This window comes from Ctenocephalides felis, unplaced genomic scaffold, assembly GCF_003426905.1.
Source record: "Ctenocephalides felis isolate EL2017-DRISC unplaced genomic scaffold, ASM342690v1 CF-g0.4_SCAFFOLD_01886, whole genome shotgun sequence".
Lineage (NCBI taxonomy): Eukaryota > Metazoa > Arthropoda > Insecta > Siphonaptera > Pulicidae > Ctenocephalides > Ctenocephalides felis.
In genome coordinates, this window is record NW_020538040.1 from 40,356,805 (window position 1) to 40,377,752 (window position 20,948).

The 20,948-nt window shown below is 28.3% G+C and overlaps 2 protein-coding genes across 2 annotated transcripts in view; one reads left to right on the forward strand and one right to left on the reverse strand.

Annotated features, from left to right (window-relative positions):
* The window catches only part of LOC113378499 (integral membrane protein GPR155), a 29,558-nt gene extending 13,758 nt beyond the window's left edge, over nucleotides 1-15,800 (reverse strand). Inside the window, exon 1 of the mRNA XM_026619037.1 lies at nucleotides 15,547-15,800. Coding sequence (XP_026474822.1) covers nucleotides 15,547-15,659 — 113 coding nt within the window. The 5' untranslated portion in view covers nucleotides 15,660-15,800. The remainder of the gene's footprint in view (nucleotides 1-15,546) is intronic.
* LOC113374961 overlaps nucleotides 1-20,948 on the forward strand; it is a 728,862-nt gene that overhangs the window by 12,720 nt on the left and 695,194 nt on the right. The window lies entirely within an intron of this gene.

Consider the following 20,948-nt stretch of genomic DNA (forward strand, 5'->3'; position numbering starts at 1 on the left):
GCATACCTCAGAAAAAATGGATGTGTGTGTGTGTATGTATGTATGGATACAAATTTCCAGTCACGTTTCCGGGCGAACGGATCAACCGATTTGAATGGTTCAAAAAACATTCGATTCCTATCGATAGGGTAAAGAGCTGATTAGTTTTTGGCAAAGGCAGGCCCAGCCATTTCGAAGATACGGAGCTAAATATGTAAAAAATGGCAGTTTTTGAGAGAACTAAGCGTCCGATTTGAATGATTCAAAGAACTTTCTGCTTGTCTTAACAAAATAATTGATTTTGGAAAAAAAAATTTTTGTCCCATTTTTTTTTTTTTTTTTTTTAAATTTTTTGTATATCGAAAATAATTCAGATTTTTTTTTTTTCTGACTATAGTTCTAATATACTTTAAACAAATAATTTCAACTTTGCAATTCAGTTTATATAATTCTTATAAATATTAGACAATGTTACAATATTTATAATAATCTATTTGAAAACATTCAGTAATCCTCGAACATTTCGTTACGGTACGGGAAGTTCCAGCAATTTGCCTTAAGGCACGATGCCACCCACCCCACTAGTTTCATTTCTATTCATAAACTTTTGATGAATGTAAACAAAAATCAAAACTTAAAATATAATATAAAGCGTAAAGCAAAAACCGCAAAAATCTTATTCGCATCAATATATATTTCTTTTAGAAATGGATCTTTAATATGTGTTTATATTGGTTTTTGTAAATAGTATGGAACTCGGAGAATAGCTATATGCAGAATACATTTCTTACTTATGTACTATTTTAATAGAGTATAATAGTCATTCAATTATTATATAGATATATGCAATAGACTCCTAAACGATTCAATTACAAGTTATGTCGCAATCTATGTTAGTTTGATGTTATTAAATCGATAACAATAGTATTATTTAGTGCAGATTGAGAAACAGAATAATCGAGTCGCGTTTATCTGAGATTGGTTTCAAATGATTGAATTGACTTTCCATATTTTTTCTCTGCAGATTTCCGCAGATCATGTTCCAGCTCTCTCGACACGATTGTTCTATTACACAAAATGTTGCACATATAGACTCGTGCCTAGTACTTTCTAATTTCATTATGGCAACCGTTCTGAAATTGTTTGTTTTAAGGCTGCTGCGAACAAGTTGTATTTGCGCAGCTCGTTTTATATTTGAACAAGCGCATTCAGTTTGTGCATATCGGTGTTTTAGAGTAAATAAAAAATATTTTTAATATTTATTTTTAGAATTTATAGCTGTTTACGAAGTGTATTAGTAATCGTTTTAAATATTTATTGCATCTATTATTGATAGATTCACATCTATTATCACATGAAACTGTGGGAAATGTTCCATATATGGATTGCACACCCAGATGTTAATTACATCAATAACACTGAGAAATAATTCAATTCAATGTTAAGAATAGTAATGATAATTGTCATTTTAGCCTGCGCTGCTGCATCAGAAAACTGCTTCTTCGTTTGCTATACAAAGTTTATGCTTGCATGCTGCATTACATTTGAAATCAGCCAAGAAGCCATTTATACATACATATTTCATACATTGGGTTGGTGAATTTTCACTCATTTACGATTTTTTTATGGATTAAGCACAAAGAAGTCGTTGAACCATAACACAAATCAATGCAATTACCAGTCGATGTAAATCGAGTGATTTTATATATTTCAAGAGCAAATCAGAACTACTATAAGCTTCTTCTGTTGTACATTTCTCAACCACTGCAACCCAGCAGTTAACCATTCTATTTTATATGAGTATTTATTGGATAAATATAATAGTGATGAAAAAAATTTTATATGCAGCTATGCATAGCTCTAGATATATAACCTCCAATGAAAATTTTGCATCATGCTGCCTGTTGGCGGAGGCTAGATTCGGAAAATAATGAATCCGAAATCTAAATGTAAAATGATGATGCATTTTTAATAAGCTGTGATTTTTTTTTTAAGCTTAGAAGAATGCTTACAGTACACTTTCTCATACACATATTCTTTCAGAGAATTGAAACATTATCTGGCACAAATTTTCATTAGAGAAGGTCTGAAGAAATTTGCCAGAATGATTTATTATATTTAAATCTGGGTAAATATTGACTGTATTATATTAAGACAGTTTAAAATACATTAGATTTAGATTATTATTACATTTAGATCTGATATAAATTAACTAAGACGACTTTTTGGGAGAGATAAAAACTAATTATTAAGCATTGTGAAATTTTCTGTTTCGATCAACATTCCTAGGTTTTTGTGATCTATTCTATATATGTTGCATTTTATAGAAATAACAATCATTTTCATGTTTTTTACGGAATAACAATTATTATAATAATAGTAGTACCTACTATAATTATGCTAGCATAACTTTTTGAAATTTGATGAAATAAACAGAACAATTATTTCGTCTTTATAATTCTATTACATCCTCTGTGAATTTGCGAGTCGAATCATTTCCACAATGAATTTTCCTCACACCTACGACTCAACCTCAAATTCCAATACACGCAGGAATGCGAAATGAACGCTTTTCATGCCCGTAATAAAATTCTTGGACGCTTTTCGGTAATCAATTTCAGCAAGTCTGCCTTTTGTTATGAACATCTCATCATTTGATACGTTTTGGTTACTTACGTAAGATATCTTACTTTATTATTAAACATGAATTTAATTAATGATTTGCTTTTGATTAAAAAAGATGCCGTCATAATAAAGTGTTTTACAGTTTATGAAACATATTATGTCAACAAATTACATCGATAATATTGACTTTATTATTAGATGATCTTCTAAAAAAATAGACTGTTTCGCAATAATTGGAGTGCACGCAGATTAACGTCATTTGATATGCATCATTAAACTATTTATTGATCGCTCTGAAGACTTAGCACCTAGCATTCAAGATGAATGGAATTTATATGGATTTTAAATGCTTATTAATGCTAATATTTTAATTTGATATGAACTTCGATAAAATTACTTACGTATCAACTATTAAATACAAAGTGCTAGGTTGATTGAAGTCATAGTACCAGACGACAAAAATCCTATTCACTTAAATTAGTAATGTTTTATAACAAAAGATTTCTATGAATAATTGACAATACGAATAAAGTTCTTTTGTGAGATTTTGAAATAATTAAAGCAGATAAAGATAAATGGCAATTTTCACGGAATATTTCAAAATGAAAACATTCAAGCAAACAATTGTACAGACATATACTTAATTTAAATATTACTCATCCAATTCTGTACACATTAAGATTTTTAGTAATTTACATTTGGTTTGTAATTTTAATAATAACTTCCAAGATACTCAGTTTAATTTAATTACAAGAGCAAAGAGTAATTGTATCGATTGTGAGTCAATTTTGGCGACATAAATGTCCAAAATATTCAATGCATTCATTGCATTGGCAGAACAATCACCAAAAATGTCAATGAAACCATGTAATTGAATAATATTTTGAAAATAATTGATACTAAATACGGTTAATTTAACTTTGAAACTTCATAAAAGTGAAAAATTTCCAGAACTGTATTCTTTATTACAAAATAGATATAAGACCGAGATCAACTATCATAATTTGTCATATCATAATCATCTTTCATTTCATAATTTTAATACACTTCAATATATTTTATGCTCGATATATTGAAAATCCACAATATGTGAAGAGCAAGAATATGAGTTTTAATTCGTATATTTTATTGTTATTTTGTATATATATAACTCTTCTGCTGGTTCAAGATATACATTTTCCTAAATTCATCCAGTTATTGAATAAATATATACTTATCTAATTAAGAGAAAAGTTTATTTCATTAATTTAGTAAACGTTTCAAGTCCGGATTAAACTCATCATCAGTGCAGTGTTCGAAAAACATTCAAATAGTTACAAATTAATTAATTAATTGCAGTAATGAAAATTGAAAACAATTAACTAGCAGGGATATAAAACGAAAAAATATTAAATGGGAAACTGTGAATAGCTATGGAAAATTATCACAGTTTGAACTTGAATATTGTGAAACAACGTTTCCGAACTCAAAACTTTAACTAAATCACATATTTTGTTTTTATTTAATAATATGAGAGCTAGCTGCTTGAAACCTATTCTGCTTAACGACCATCGCTGTTTATTTATAATATTTTTAACTTCCCGTAGGGTAAGTTATTGTAATGGGCCGAAAATCGGAATTGAAAATTTTTACATTTCTCGACGTTTTGAAGGTTTCTGAACATTTTGGCATACCTCAGAAAAAATGGATGTGTGTGTGTGTGTGTGTGTATGTATGTGTGGATACAAATTTCCAGTCACGTTTTAGGGCGCACGGATCAACCGATTCGAATGGTTCAAAAAACATTCGATTCCTATTGATAGGGAAAAGAGCTGATTAGTTTTTGGCAAAGGCAGGTCCAGCCGTTTCGGAGATACGGAGCAAAGAGTGCGGAAAATAGAAATCGAATTTTTGAGAGAACGGAGTATCCGATTTGAATGATCTAAAAAACATTCAATTAGTAATGATTGGGAGAAGTGTTTATTAGTTTTTGGCAAAGGCAGGCCCAACCCATTTCGAAGATACGGAGCTAAATATGTAAAAAATGGCAGTTTTTGAGAGAACTAAGCGTCCGATTTGAATGATTCAAAAAACTTTCTGTTTGTCTTAACAAAATAATTGATTTTGGAAAAAAAAATTTTGTTCCATTTTTTTTTTTTTTTTTTTTTCAGTTTTTTGTTGAAACAAATAATTTCAACTTTGCAATTCAGTTTATATAATTCTTATAAATATTAGACAATGTTACAATATTTATAATAATCTATTTGCAAACATTCAGTATTCCTCGAACATTTCGTTACGGTACGGGAAGTTCCAGCAATTTGCCTTAAGGCACGATGCCACCCACCCCACTAGTTTTATTTTATATTGTACCAAATCTATTTTCAATCATTTGCTGTTCATTCGATAAAGAGTATAATTATTGTTTGTGAAAATATTATTTAAAAATTCTTTGTAATTATATTTGTGTGTAATTACACATGTGCGTTGTTGGCTAGTAATGTTCCTTTGCCTGCCAGATGTAGTATTGTGATTTGTACCATTATTTTGAATTTCATAATTATTTTAAGTATATCTATCCATTGAAACTCCTATTTTTTATTCATATTTAGATTTTAATCTGTCTTCTAATTAAAAGACATTCAGTAATTAATCTGAGACTTAACTAAGCTATAATGTTTACAGAACTACGTATTGGTATGTTTTCTAATTTTTAAAAATGTGCACTAAATTTTATGCAAATGAAAGTAAACAGATAATTTATAATAGCAAAACGTATAAATAATAAGAATAATGATGATAAAACGATAATTCAAGAAAAAAAAGTACAACTAAAGTATAATAGAAATTTCGATTTGATGACATTTATGAGTTTAATCTAGCTTACTTATCGTATGGGATTTTATTAAGATAACAAAAAGTTATATTAAAAAATTAAAACGAAGAACTGATTTCGATGGCCCAATTTATTCTCAAAATAAAAATTTGAATTTTCAACAAAAATATGATATTAATTAAAAAATAATATTAGACACGTGATTACAACTTGCGTTATTCATAACAAAATTATAATCACATATAAAATTATATAAATTTATAAAATATCACACATATGTACGCTTCATGTATTATAGTTCCACCTTGCAAAAAACTATAAAAAAATGTTTGAAATTGTATTACTACAATAGAAATCAGCGAAAGTCAGTTAGTTATGCTCAATAATTCTTGCACTGATTTCATTAGGTGACGCTCGAAAATTATTACTCAGTAAAAAATAATCCAATAATATTGATGAACGTTTACATGCTATTAATATAATTACATAATGAATATTCTATATACAGTATTTTCGATTGCATAATCTTTAACGAATATTTAAACAAATTGCATTCTATATACGGGACTAGAGATACCAATTATTTTTTTCTTAACTGTCATGAATGGTATTTAACATAAATTTTTTTTAGAAAAAATCTATTTGCATGGCCATGATTCATAATTATCATTTTATGTAAAATATGTCATTTTCAAAGTTTAATTAGCATTTTTTAACCTTGTTATGAATATTCACTAGTTAGAGAAAATTATGCTGTTTACTTCACACGAGCGAAATGAGCGAAAATCCCATGATGTACTTTGACAAAAAATTGAGAAACTGGTCAAAGTCGTTATTTGGGGTTCCGTACAAAAATTGGTTGAATTATATAATTCAATTTTGGATCTTTAAGCTACAATTTTAGGACATACAAGCACATGTCTGTGCAATATAATAAATATAATTACATATATTATAAATGTGTTCATTTAGAAATCGCAATGTTTAAATTTAATTGAAAGCGAAAACTTGATTTTCGAAATAAAGAGTTCAAATTGTTAACTAAATAAAGTTAAAAATTGAAGGATTATTAACATTCTTTTGATCTTTCATAGACCAATTTCTAGATTCAAATAAAGCTGTTCGAACGAAAGAGTTCAACAGAACAAGACCATTAAAAAATTATCAAGAAAAATAAAATAAAATTATTTTAAAAATAAAAATGGAGCACACCAAAAATTAATTGCTTCGTTTCAGATTGCGACTCAAAAAATTCGTTGCATAAAATTGAAAACATTATTATTAACTTTGAGCCATAAATTTACACTATAATTCATACAGTTTAAACTTATTGATAAACAAACAATGAAAATGAAATATAATTTATATAAGAGCAGTAGTGGTTTAAGAGCTTTTATATTCTACTGCTTAGTGATTATACAGATATTTATTGCATTGGTATACAATATGACCGCTTATAATATTGTACAATCACGATCTAGGTCGTGATTAAAAATAAATATCTCATAATTTGCTTTTCACGTAGCGTAAATCAATACATTAATATACCTGTAATAAATAAGCTCTTTACTGTAAAAAATCAAGGAAAGATCTATGAAATTCGACCTATTTTCTCAATGTTTAACGACAGGCAATTGACTTCAGGGCAAAATCATGGAAAATTGCGCTTTATATTGACTACAAAGAAAATAATACCATGATTCAAGGAAATATGTAATTTGATCTGAGAGCTCCAGTTTATATTAAATTTTCTAGGTAACCGATATTATAAAGAAGTCGCAAAAAATGTGCCATTGGAACTCACGAATAATAAGTTGAATTCATAAATTGAACGTTTCGTCATATTATATATTTAAAGTTATTGACTATAGAAACAGAAACATTTTTTGTTATATATTTGCCTTAATAATTATATTATTCTCATACTTTAACTATCGTGGAGTAAGAACCAAATAGTAGAAAACATACGTTTCAATAAAAAATAGACTTGAATGAGTAAGTACTTTAAAATGAGTGAGAAATATTTTTAAAAATCAAACCTGTTTTTTGGTATTTTCGCAGTATGTAAGTTTAAAGCTTATCTCTTATTAATAGGATTTTGAATACAGATATCACAATTCAGTTTATATATCATAAGTTAATTTTGCATAACGTGTAGAAAGAGTATAAAATGCATTTCATGAAAAAACACAATTTGGCAGAAAGTTTTACTCGAAATTGTATTCTACTTAACTGTTTCTAGTAGTTTCTCAACTATAATTTAAATTGCAGAGAAGGTAGTTAATTATCGAGTAGGTACTTATAAAATACCAAGATCTAAAAAGGAACTCTATATTTGTGATTGTTTTTCTTTGTCAGTGCGTTAAATAGATAGTCCAGAATTCTAAAATACTGCAAAATATATAAATAATAAAAATGATTCTCATACGTCTTATGTATTTCATATATGTATGTGAAAATGTGCAAATATGTTTCGTCCAAAAACAAATTGGGATATATTCTCACTCAGAGGTTTCTCCTCAGAGCGCAGAAATCTTTGGTCTTATTTAGCGAACTTTCTGGCTTCGTCGTATATAAGGAATACAATCTCGCCTTTTGGAATATTTGGTTAAAATATATATTAATAACGATATGAGAATTTTATTTTTTTGCCGGATCTTCTTATATGGCCGAATTTTCGGAAAATCGAAACGAAACAAGGACGTTTATATTTATTTTAACTGCTCCAAAGCTTTTGTTTTTAATTTATAGTTAAGCAACAGCTATGGAATATTTATGAAGCTTTTGCCGGGATTACTTTTATTACGCTTAAAGAGATTAGAGATGTTTTATGTGGGAATACAGGTAGTAAAACCACGTTTACGGATTTTCTGATGTCGTTAAAAAGGAAAATGTTATACGAGTATGTTTTAAGAAAGATAAAGAATGGTCGTGTAGATTTTTATTAAGACTCTTTATTTAAACGTTAGAATTAAATGAACGAGAATTTGATTTCCATATCAGTAGTTGTAATTTTTCATCAAGTAAGAGCGAAGAATCGATATAGTCCTATAATTTTCGAAAACCCGGGACAGAAGATCTAAATCCTGACAAATATTGCTTTTAGACAAACCCGGGACACAAGGTGAAATCGGGGTTTGTCCCGGTCAAACCGGGACGTCTGGCCATCTTAACTAAATTGAAATGAATAAATTCAATTACATTTGAATCTTTGTAAGTTGTATAACAGGCTACAATGCATTCTGATTTACAATTAAAATTATAAATTGATTTATGTTTTAAGTTCGTGCTTCACAAGAAGTCTCATATCATAATACATATGCCATTTATTCAATATACGTGAAATCTAGAATTCATATTATTATTCATTTATTAATTTAAGAAAGAAAGAATTTACCAATTATAAAAATATGGTGTATATGGTATAAAATTTTCTAAATATATTAAAGCGTTTGAACTTGCTCTCTCTTTTAGATCTGAAGGCAATTTCGTTTTGGTTTTGTTGCTCTTCTCCGTAAAAGTTCCCCAAGTTTACTTATTATTAAACAAAATATATTATTGAATGATTTGCATTATAAGCGTCAAATTGTAATGAATGCAAGTTAAAATACTCTTAATGTTCGCGTTTAAGTGTTTGAAGTCATTATTTATAAAATTCATTAATCATTATAAAACAAACTATCGCGATACACATCGAAATTTATTTGTTTTTCATTCTCGAAGCGGACAATCGAGGATAACAATTTTTCAATGCGCAATTTGTAAAAGAAAAACTACAATGTCAATGTCGCAATTAATTATATGGAAATATACTAAAGAATTAAATTGTCTTGCGGTCGTGATCAAAAACTCATAAAAAAATAATTTGTGATATAATATGTGACCGTGAAATAGTAATAGCGACTAACTCATTTCTGATTGCTGCCTTTATGTAAATACTCGAATTATGTTTGTAAATGCAATTGGCTCATAATTAGACTACAGAAGTTTACATGCAACAATATGAAATGCATATGCACGTTGAATATCATGCCCTATCGTACTGATACTACTAGCCATTTTATCAAACTATACAAAATATCTCACTTCAAAGAAATAATTATTCAAATTCGATTGTATCGTGAATTGATAATAATGAGTTTTACGAACTTATATATAATGTATTGATAATATAGAGTTCTATAAATGTTATGTAAGTAAACACCAAACCGTTATGGAATCAATTATTTATTAAAATTAATTTAATAATATATTTCCGTTATAGACAAGCGACCATTTAAAATTCTAATATATTTTTTCATGAATATCAATGATAAATCATCATCAAATAATATATAGACTCGCATATTTTGATAATAATATACATTGTGGAATTCTTAAGCTCCTGGGATAGTCGAAGTGGTTAAAATCAAAAGCAATAATGTTGAGTATTTAAATAAGCATAAAAACCTAAAAAAATATGGATCATATAATATTATAATACATAAAGAACCATTGGTCGAAATAAGTGACAAATATAAGAGATGATTTTACTAGTCGTTCAAAGGTTTTTACAAAGTTATTTTATGATTTAGTTATGGAATAAAATTAATGTATTCATGATGCAAACACTGAAAATGTATTATAGTTATCGCGAAATCTTTGAACTACTTTATTATTTCTACTGTAAGAGTACAATTATTTTTTTAGCGATAATACTTTATCAATATACTAAAATACATAATTAAATTCCATAGACTTTTTGAACAAAGTTTTTTTTTTGCAAGTGTTTTTTGTATCATGCTCTCTAGATGGATAATGACATTATTAGTTTTTTTTTCCGCACTAATTCTATGTAAAATGAGTATTATATTTAATTACATTATATTTCTCCTTACATTCGTTGTAAAATTAATATATCAAAAAGTGTTGGATTCAAACTTCAAATTAAAACATAAGCTTCAAATAATTCATTAACAAGTCTCTAATGAATATTTCTTTATTATTATATATTAGGGCGGGTCGACCTAAGGGTCACTCAGGCGCATATAATTTTCGGATTCTAAGGATCAAAATAAGATACTTTGCTGAAGCATTCATACCTCAAAAATAAATTCTGATGTCCCGTGCTTTGGACCAAAAATAAGGGTTAAATTTTGAATAACCTATTAGGGGGGGGGGTCCCAGGGGGTGATCCACGGGCATGGGTGGATTGGACTTCCCAAATTAGTGGGGTCTGTCATACATTTGGGCGCGATTGGAGCACTCTAAATTGGTCGAAATGGAATTTTTCAAATTTTAACCCTTATTTTTGGATCAATGCACGGGGCATCAGAATTCATTTTAGAGGTATGGTTTCTGCAGCAAAGTATCTTATTTTGATCTCTATTATCCAATCCCTATTATACAAATCGACCCGCTCTAAATATATATATATATATATATATATATATATATATATATATATATATATATATATATATAAAATGAATCTGAAATTATATCAGGTATAAACGATCCTTGACAATTCTTCGCAAATCTCAAGAGTTCACTATATTTTTCCATAATTTCATGTTGTTTTCGTAATAGCTAATTATAAAATACGCAGTTAATTTATTAAACATAATAACTGAGGAACACAATAATTTTCTCTTGAACTTGAACTGACTATATGTTGTACGTACATAAAGTACATTGTGTATTAGACAACAAGTAATGCAAATCCTGTAATGTTCCACAAAAACATACTTTAATTATTTTACAGCATATAATGAGTATCAATTATTTTTAATAAAGCAATTAATTTTATACATATATTTATTTTACAATTGTTTTCGTCTTAGTACTTTGAGTTGTAACATTATTGGATTATAAATGACAAATGTAAATTTTTAAATAGTGAATTAATAATATTGTCAACAAATTTAAAAGAGGTATACACAATAGGTATAATTATAACGAAGCATATTATATCACAATCACATAGAACATAATAACAATTCGTCTCAATTGTGTGAGTGGAAGATTTTGAAGTAAATTGATGTTTTTCCTTTGCATTACTTTGCAAAATCACATCGATTACACCTGCTCTTAGTGTATATTTTTGTAAGATTTAGTAGCAACTTATATTTAGTTTCTGCAGTCCTAATTAAAACTAAGGGATATATTCGGTAAATTTTTACTTAAAATAAAATAGAAATAATACAACTTTAAGCTTCAAAAATAAAGGGCGTTTGTTCTTTTTATTATTTCCTACCGATTATTATTCGTTGTATTTATTTTTGTTATAGCATTACATTTTTGATAATCCCATTTTCAGAATCTAGTGTTTTTTATCCACGAAATTATATATTTGCTCATATAACTACATGACATGCGTTCTAAATAATATATCTGATGTAAAAACTTTTTATTAAAAAAAATACTTATTACTTATTAAAAAAGCAAATTTTAAATTAAATCATTTTCCTTTTTTTCATTTTTTGGATTATAGATGGAATGAAAATTGCAAGAAATCTGAATATTGAATTATATGTAGAGACTTACAGAATTGAAATCGTTACTTTTTAGGACTTCGCTCCTAAAACAACTAATAATAATATATCATAGTTTGCAACATATTTGGCTTTGGTATATTAATTATTTAAATAGATATAAAAAGATAAATTAATTTCATTAAATATTTAGAAATTAATGATTTAATAGTACATGTTTATGTTCTTACAGAACTTTATATAAGTGTTACAATCAGAAATTCTTTCTGATTCTGCTTTAGAATTTAATTTTGACTAATTGTTTTAGAATTTTATTTTGACTAATAAAAGTTCCAAATATAAATATTCAATTCATGCTCATAGATTCATATTGCGTCAGTTATTGTTTCAGAACTTTGTCATTTAATTTAGAAGAGAAAAGGCAAAAGTATGGGTAGATGGATAACAAACCGAACAAGATAAAGTTATTTAAACCTCGATTGAATGTAAAACTAACAAATATGTAGGCGAACCATAAATATATTGGTAAATCATTTCATACCTTCAATTATAATAATGAGATGATATTTTTGATTCACTATTCTCATGATATGACAATTCAATTCAACCATAAAACACAAACAAAGGTCAAAATAATTTATTATATTTGTTGTTTAAACGTGCGTTTGTGATGTTTCATTAATGTACGATGATTACTCATTTGTTTGATGTTCAAATGACCCCTATGCAATTTCGTGTGGTGACCGCTTATAAATAAATATATATAGACAAATGCATTTAACAATTATTTATATAGAAGTGTATATATATGCTAGTTGATCCGGCAAACGTTGTTTTGTCATAAAAAATATTTCTAGTATAAATGATTGTGGATATTTTCAAATTTCTTTGCTCCCAGGGCTCAAATGCTTCCAACTCGATAAAAAGAGTCTCTGGAAGTTCTAGCTCTTAACATTACTTTAAGATAGTCGGCACTCCAACCAAAGTTTCTTGCGGAAATAAGAGAGGAAAAATTCAATTTGTTCTTTTAGTATTTTATAACTTTTTTTGAAATTTTGAAATGCAACTTTTTTTCCTTTTCCAAAAATTAATCATTTCAATTAAAAATTGTCTATTCTCGTTCTCTAAATAACTGCTATTATTCGGCTCCGTATCTCCGAAACGGTTGGAGCTGCCTTTGCAAAAAAACCTAATCTACATTCCTTGTCAATACAAATCGAATATTTTTTGAATCTTATAATCCGATGCCCCCGCTACACATCTATTTTCTTACTTTTTGCTACTTAACTTCGAAACAGCTGAACTTTCCTTTGTCAAAACTAATTAGCATCCTCTATCTATAGAAATCGAATTATGCTTGAATCATTCAAATCGGTTTTGACGAAAAATTGTATCCATACATACATACAATCATACAACATCAATTTTTTTTAGTGTATTCCAAAATGTTCAAAAACCTTCGAAACGTGAAAATACGCAAAAATGTTCATTTTGGGACGATTACTGTAACTTACCCTACGGGAAATTAATAAATAAATGAAAGAATAAATTTTATGTGACTAGATTCTACAGGTCATATTACGTTAACGAAATTTTATTGAGCATTTAGTGTAGGTTAGTTACCCGTAACCGCAACATATTTTCTATCGACTCACGTTTTTGATGATTACTTTATATGTGTATTTTATTAGCAGAACATGGTTATTTTTTATGATAGATAAATTAGAAAACGTATTTCTATCGTAATCAACAATAGTTTAATTTTTATAATTTTAATACATATTTGTTCGATGTGGTATTGTCTGTCAATGCTCTGTAAATAGTCGGATGGTAATTTAATTTTAGAATTTGTACTTTTTTAAGTCAACTTATATTCACAATTATTACATTTAATTGAATATAGATTTCAACGGCCACTCTTTTAAACATAACTCTTAAATAAATCAAGTGTTCCAGAAAATGTCAAAATGCTTTTCAAATAACATAACGTTTTTTGTTCGCACGATGATATGGATTGTTTTTATTACTCCATATACAATATTTATTCAAATTGATTTGAAGAGGCTCATAACGAATATTATTCATTATATATAAAATCATATATTTTCAATTATATGATACGAGTCGACAAGACGATGAACGAAATTTTGAATAATAAAGTTAAGGTATCATCAAATTTACTTGCGAGTACCTCTATTAGTGGTGAATTGGCGATTGATTGCCTTTTGAAATAGCAATTAATTATTATAAAATAGTGATGAAGTTTAGTAGTAGTAATAGTTTTATGCATTCTTAAGATTTTTACGTTTTCAGTCACATAGAATAGATTTTTTTCTAAAACACGACAGACTTTCTCACGCATTCGACGTTATTATATGCAATGTAGTTGTACTATATACAGATTACAAAATTTATAGCTCCATAAAAATGAAGTTTTAAATGAATTGATTAATTTAAAAGAGTATTTCAGGTTTTGTTTTCCAGTATTTTCAATTTTTAGGAATCCAATTAAAATAAGGAGTTAGTTCTGATTCTATTAAATATATTTCATTCGTTTTGAAAGGATAATTTCCTAATTGATATAATTTTCGTAGATAATTATGAGTAATTCAGTAAGAGCATGATATTAATTGTTTATATGATAATAGAATTGATTTAAAATCAATTTCATTTGTTAATTCATTCAGTTGCATTTATTACTTCACTCACGTTATACTGATCATCCAAAAGATGAAATTTTTCTGCATATCTTTATGTTTCAGAGGTTTCTAAACATTTTGGCATACCTTAGAAAAATAAATGTGTGTATATGTGTTTGTGTGTGTATGCATGTGTGGATACAATTTTTCGCTTACGTTTTCAAGAAAACAGATCAAACGATTTAAATGATTAAAAAAAAAATCGATTTCTATTGATAAGGAGACGTAGTGATTAGTTTTTGGCAAAGTTAGTAGTTTCGGAGATACGCATAAAAGTGTAAAGAACTGTAGTGTAAAAAGCGGTTATAACGAATCAGCTAATTTAAAAAACATTTTGCTTGTGTTGACAGTGTGAAGAAGAATTATGAAAAATGAATAAAGTTTTTGAGGAAGACAAATTCAAAATTTCATTTTTATTAAGTTCCAATTTTTTTTTTTAAATATCTAAAATTGTTGGGATTTCAATTTTCATTCAGGGTATAATCTTTACGGTACAGAAAGTTGCAGCAATTTGCCTTAAGACACGATGTCATCTGCAGCACTAGTTTTTATTTATATTTAATAGACCGACAGTTCTATTATATATATTAATTGAATATATTATTATAGATATAGATATATAGAAAGATATATATATCTTGGCATATGCTTGCTAAAAATCAATACTTGTTGCTCCACATCAAATGCGTAGCCATATTATTTTGCAATAATTCTATAGAAAAACTATAAATATATAATAATAAATAATTACTGTTTATTTTGAACTCTCTAATACAAAACGTTACTTAAGATAAAATTAATTTAAGTGACTTGCTGAATTTACGTATTAAGGAAAGTTTACGACGAAGATAGAATTTACATAGAGTACACGATCTATACTATTATTTTTTAATTGCTATCTATTATTTATTGAATATTAATAAAAATTTCATTCATGTTTTAAAAGTTTACTTACCCGCATATTATAACTGCAAAACATTCTATTAACGCCGGATATAACTTGTGTATAATATCTTCATTTTCATTTATAACTGGTACAAGAGATTCTAAATAGGCTAGTTCACCCATGATTAGAAATTAATAAAAATAATTTAAAATATATCACTTTTTAATTTAGTCCTAAAGTAAAAAATTAACCTATAAAAATATAATATTGAAAATACTAATATTTGGCATTGATTTTCTATTTGAGTTGAAAATTACATATTTAGGAAAATATCACGTCACTGTTATTATTTACAATAGTTCCTTTATTCATTTTTGCACTTGATTTGTCTATTTACTCAATGTTTGGAACGTCATTTTGACAGAGCGATCTCTCACGTACGCACGCTCTAGCGATTCTGACAGTACGGCGCAGTTGACAGTTACTTTTATATGATGGCCATCCTGCGAGTCTACTCGCTAACAAGTGCTGCCCGTAAAATACGTGGACGATGCCGTTACTTAGCGAATGACGTTGCGCGGGAAAAGAAAAAAACGGGGAAAAGGACTCGAGCTGAATAATTATTTGTTTATCCCGGAAATTTTTATAACTCGGAACAATATTCAATTCAATAACAGTCTAACTAGTGACGCATGGCATTGTGCTTTAAGGGGGTCTTCCTATGTGACGGCCTGTTTTTTAGGGATATTTTAGTTTTTTTTTACTACGACCAGTAAATATTTAGAGCTTCAAGTTTTTTATCATTTATTAACACATATTTGGACAGTATAAATATAAAATTTCAGCTAAAAATATTCAGTCAAACTAGAGTTACAGCGCTCTGAACACCCGCGCCTCGAAAAAAAGAGCTCCCACTTCCTCCACGATTCCGGCTGATCGGCTTATCTGAAAAAAAAAAATAAAATAAACGGCGTTTTAATTTGTAGGCTTAAAAGCACGGAATGACCGTATAATCAAATGAATATAAAAAAAATTGGATTTTTGATAGACATTTGAAATAAAAGTTGTAAATTAGGCGTTTTTTTTTGTTTTTTGCTATAAAAAAAATCGAAGTTTTGAAAATTTTCGATTGATAACAGTTCATTCCATGCGTTTAAAAATATTGAGTGTGCCCTGTAAATTTCAAGTAATTCGTTCCAGCCGTTTCTGAGATACAATGGAGGAAAGTTTGAAAAACACAGTTTTGAGAAAAACGCGTTTAAAGTTTCAAGTCCGTTAAAAACTACTACGAACCGCTCTTTCTTTTACCTGCTGTATCTTTAAAACGACTTGGAATTTTCTAAAATCGCTTTACTACCGTATTCTAGACATGTTAAGGGCGCAATTTATGAAAAAAAAATCGATTTTTTCATAGGAAGACCCCCTTAAGGCAAATTTCTGGAACTTCCTGTATCGTAATTAATTTTTTATTTTTTTTATTTTTAACTTCCCGTAGTGAAAAATAAAATTTATATATATATATATATATATATATATCTTTACGTTAAAGCTTCTGAACATTTTGACATACCTTAGAAAAAAAATGAATTTCTGCATGTGTGTATGTTTTTTTTTTGTATAGCGAAGGAAATATCTTTATGCATCCCAGACTGGTGTTTTGTCTGAGTATGTCGGACTCAAAACCGCCCGGGTATAATACTGACTAAAACCTCCGCTTTGCCCTTGCCTTTTGCCCGCACGGAAACCGCCGTTAGGCATTACTTCGTGGGGGGAGGATCTAGAATGTTAAAATTCTTACCTTGATTTTATACTTAGCTTTTAATTGTGCGAAGTCCCATTTGCCCTTTTTCTTTCCATAGAACGCTGGTCAATTAGCACATCTCTCGCAAATCTGTCTATGGCGTTCCAAGCAGCTTCAGTTGTCAGCATCACTTCAACAACAGTATCTGCAGTATTTCTTTGCCTCAATATCTTTTCTACATCGTCCTGTAGAGCATCAAATCGCGAGCACACGAAGATCACGTGCTCAGCATCTTCGATTTCGCCCAAACAATATGGGCAATCCAACGAGCTATCGTGCTTGAAGCGGTGTAGGTAGGCTTGAAAACTTCTGTGCCCAGATAGCATTTGCGTAGTGTAATAATTCAATTCTCCATGCTTGCGATTTAGCCATACTTTGATATTTGGAATGAGACGATGCAACCATCTGCCTATCACTGCAAAATCCCACAGTTGCTGCCATCGGTCAATGCTGTTCTGCCGTTTTTCTATTCTCAACTTTTCAGGACTGATTTGTTAATGTCTTCGATGGTAAATTGTCCGTCTTTCTTCTGCTAAGACTAAAAGAAGGCAGAGTTTCTGAAATGACGCACACTGCTTCCTCCGATATTGTGCGAAATGCGCAAGCACCTCTTGAAGCACTCAGGCGATATATAAGTCCTGCCATTCTTTTCGATTTTTGAGTTTTGAGAGCATCAGCTCATATGGAGATACCATACGTAAGCTCTAATGATAGTAATATCCTTCTGGTTTGTTTTGGGCCTCCAACATTAGGCATCAGTCGAGCAAGTCTCGTCTTATCTATTGACGCCTTAGCACTAACGTGTTACCTCTGTTGATTGAAATTCAATTGAGCATCAAACATTACGCCAAGGTAACAGATGTGAGGTTTTGACGTGGTCTCTAGAGTTCCCAGTTTATACTTGTTTATCTATGAGAGTTCCTATCTTCAGGTTGATGATCTCTATTGTTTTTCTACTCGTGATAAGAACAGCTTTACTTTTTTGTTGTGCTAATTGGAAGTGTGTATATGTACTAATTGTGTGTGTATAAGGTTGTCAAATATCTCCCTTCCGCCTTTTTATATTATAAACCAAGAGCAAAAAAGCGAAAGGGAGATATTTGACAACCTAATATATGTATGTATGCATATGCGGATATAATTTTTTGTCGACAATTTCGAGAATACGGATCAACCGATTTCAATTATTAAAAAAACATTCGATTTCTACTGATAGGGGACGTGCTAATCAGGTTTTGACAAAGGCAGACCCAGTCGTTTCGAAGATACGAGGCAAAAATGCCAAAAATGGTAACTCAGTTTTTGAGAGAACGGAGTTCAATTGTACGAGAATGATGCATTTTCTTTAAATTTGGACCTGATGAAGGTTTATAGAGTGAAATCTTAATATTTACTCTTAAATGCGTATATTATAAGACTTTTTCTTCTAGAGTCTATTGTTGATAATCGTGTTCTATGTACATTCATGACAATTTTCTAAAAATATATAAATCGAAATAATGATTTTCGAATTCTATTCTAATGATGTCGAATGAAATGTGAAAATGGAAGTGCGGTTTCACTCGATCTCATAATCGAGCAATGAATTTAATTTAATTTTGGTCTAGGAATTTTAATCAGGATGAAAGATATTTCATTTCGATTAGGCGAAAACCTTTACCTGCTACATTCTAGCTACAACTACTACACACACACACACTATATATATATATATATATATATATATATATATATATATATATATATATGTATATATATATGATAAAATTGTTTCTTGGGCATCCATCGAATAATTAAAAAACAGTTTTAATGAAAAATGTTTTTATTAAGGGAACATACGTTTCGGGTCTAGATTTGACCCATCTTCAGTGCATACAAATAAATTTTAAAAAATAACACAAAGAACAACACAAAATTGCAACGAAAAAATAAATATGAAACAAAAAATTGAAAAGACGTCAAGTTATGAAAATTTTGAAAATTGTAAAATTAAAATAAATAAAAATAAATAATATGTTTTATTATAAAAAAGCTTATTCCAAACGAAACATGTTGTTTGTTTGGAGACCGTGTTACGTGTCACACGTAACACGTCTGTCAATTTGCTTCAGAGCAATATTTTTTGTTAGAAATATTTATAAACATTTAGATTTTTCATTATTTTAATTATTGCACATAACAATATAATTTATAAACGAATAACGGAATTTGCTTCGTAATTCAAAAATTAATAAATTATTGAGAAGCGCGGTAATAATAAATCAAACTCTAGAAACTTTAAACATTGAAAATCAGTTTAAATAGAATCAGCTTGAGATCAGGTTGGCACTTGCAAAGGCTATTAATATTACACAGGAACATTTATATATAGCGTGCTTTGTAGTGGGTAAACTATTCATACATTTTTTGTTAGCAAAATGGATGAAAAAATCATAATTTAAGAAAAATATAGTATGTTTAAAGAATATATTTATTTCATTTAAATCGGCCTCGCTTACTAGTAACTTTTCATTTCTTTGCATTTTATAATATATTTTATATCATATACAATCTATCTCTTTCTCTTCATATTTACATCCTATTTGCTATACATTTTTTTTTTCTTCAAATGACTTCTTCATTCTCTCTTTTAATCTTACATTTTTTTTTATCTTCTAACTTTTATTTAACTTCTTTCCTTTGATTATTTTTTTTGTTCTTCTTTTTTTTTCTTCGCGTGTTCTAATCTTTTTTTTCTTACTTCTCACATTAAATTTTAACTTAAACTTAACAATTTCTCACGAAACTTTCTACATCAATATTTGCCAAAAATGGATAATTTAAGAAAAATGTAAAAAAAGTAAAAAAAATAAAGTAACATTTTTTTATTTATTAATTTTTGATTTTTGTTATTCACAATCTTTCTCTACATTTATTTATTATACATTTTTTTTTACTGATTCCTTCATTCTAGTGAGTTTTTTTCTATCTTGCAGCCTTTAATTCTAACTCAACTCCTTCTTCTACTTATTTCTTCATTTTTCCTTTTTGACTTCGTGTATTTCAATATTTTTGCTCTTCGTACTCCAAATTTTCAGACTCAACTATTCAAAGTCCATATTTTATTTCTCAATTTGAGAGCACAAATTTCATGCCAACGCGGGGGGGCTTGAACCATGTATCCTTGGCGTGGGGGGCGAGTACGCTAGCCATTAGGCTACGCTCGCCCCGTTATAATTTTCAAAAATTCATGATTATATGTTATGATAATAGCATATAATCATGATCCGATTCATATGAATTTATAATATTAAAGTATTGAGATATATTTAATATTTTTTGTTAGAAATATTTATAAACATTTAGGTTTTTTATTATTTAAATTATTGCAAATATATTTTTAATTCTTACAGATACAAATACAATATTTATTTATTTTATTATTATATTTATTTATAAATTCAATAATATATATATATATATATATATATATATATATATATAATTTGTCATAAATTATAAACAACAGTATATAATTTCTTATTTATCAATATAATATTTGTTGTTAATTACTATGATATAATTTCTAAAGCCATTTTTGGATTCAACACTGCAAATGTATAATCTATAAATCAATATTTCGGAATTCCATTAAATCTAGCTTAAGAAAAAAAACTGTAGTGACAATCCG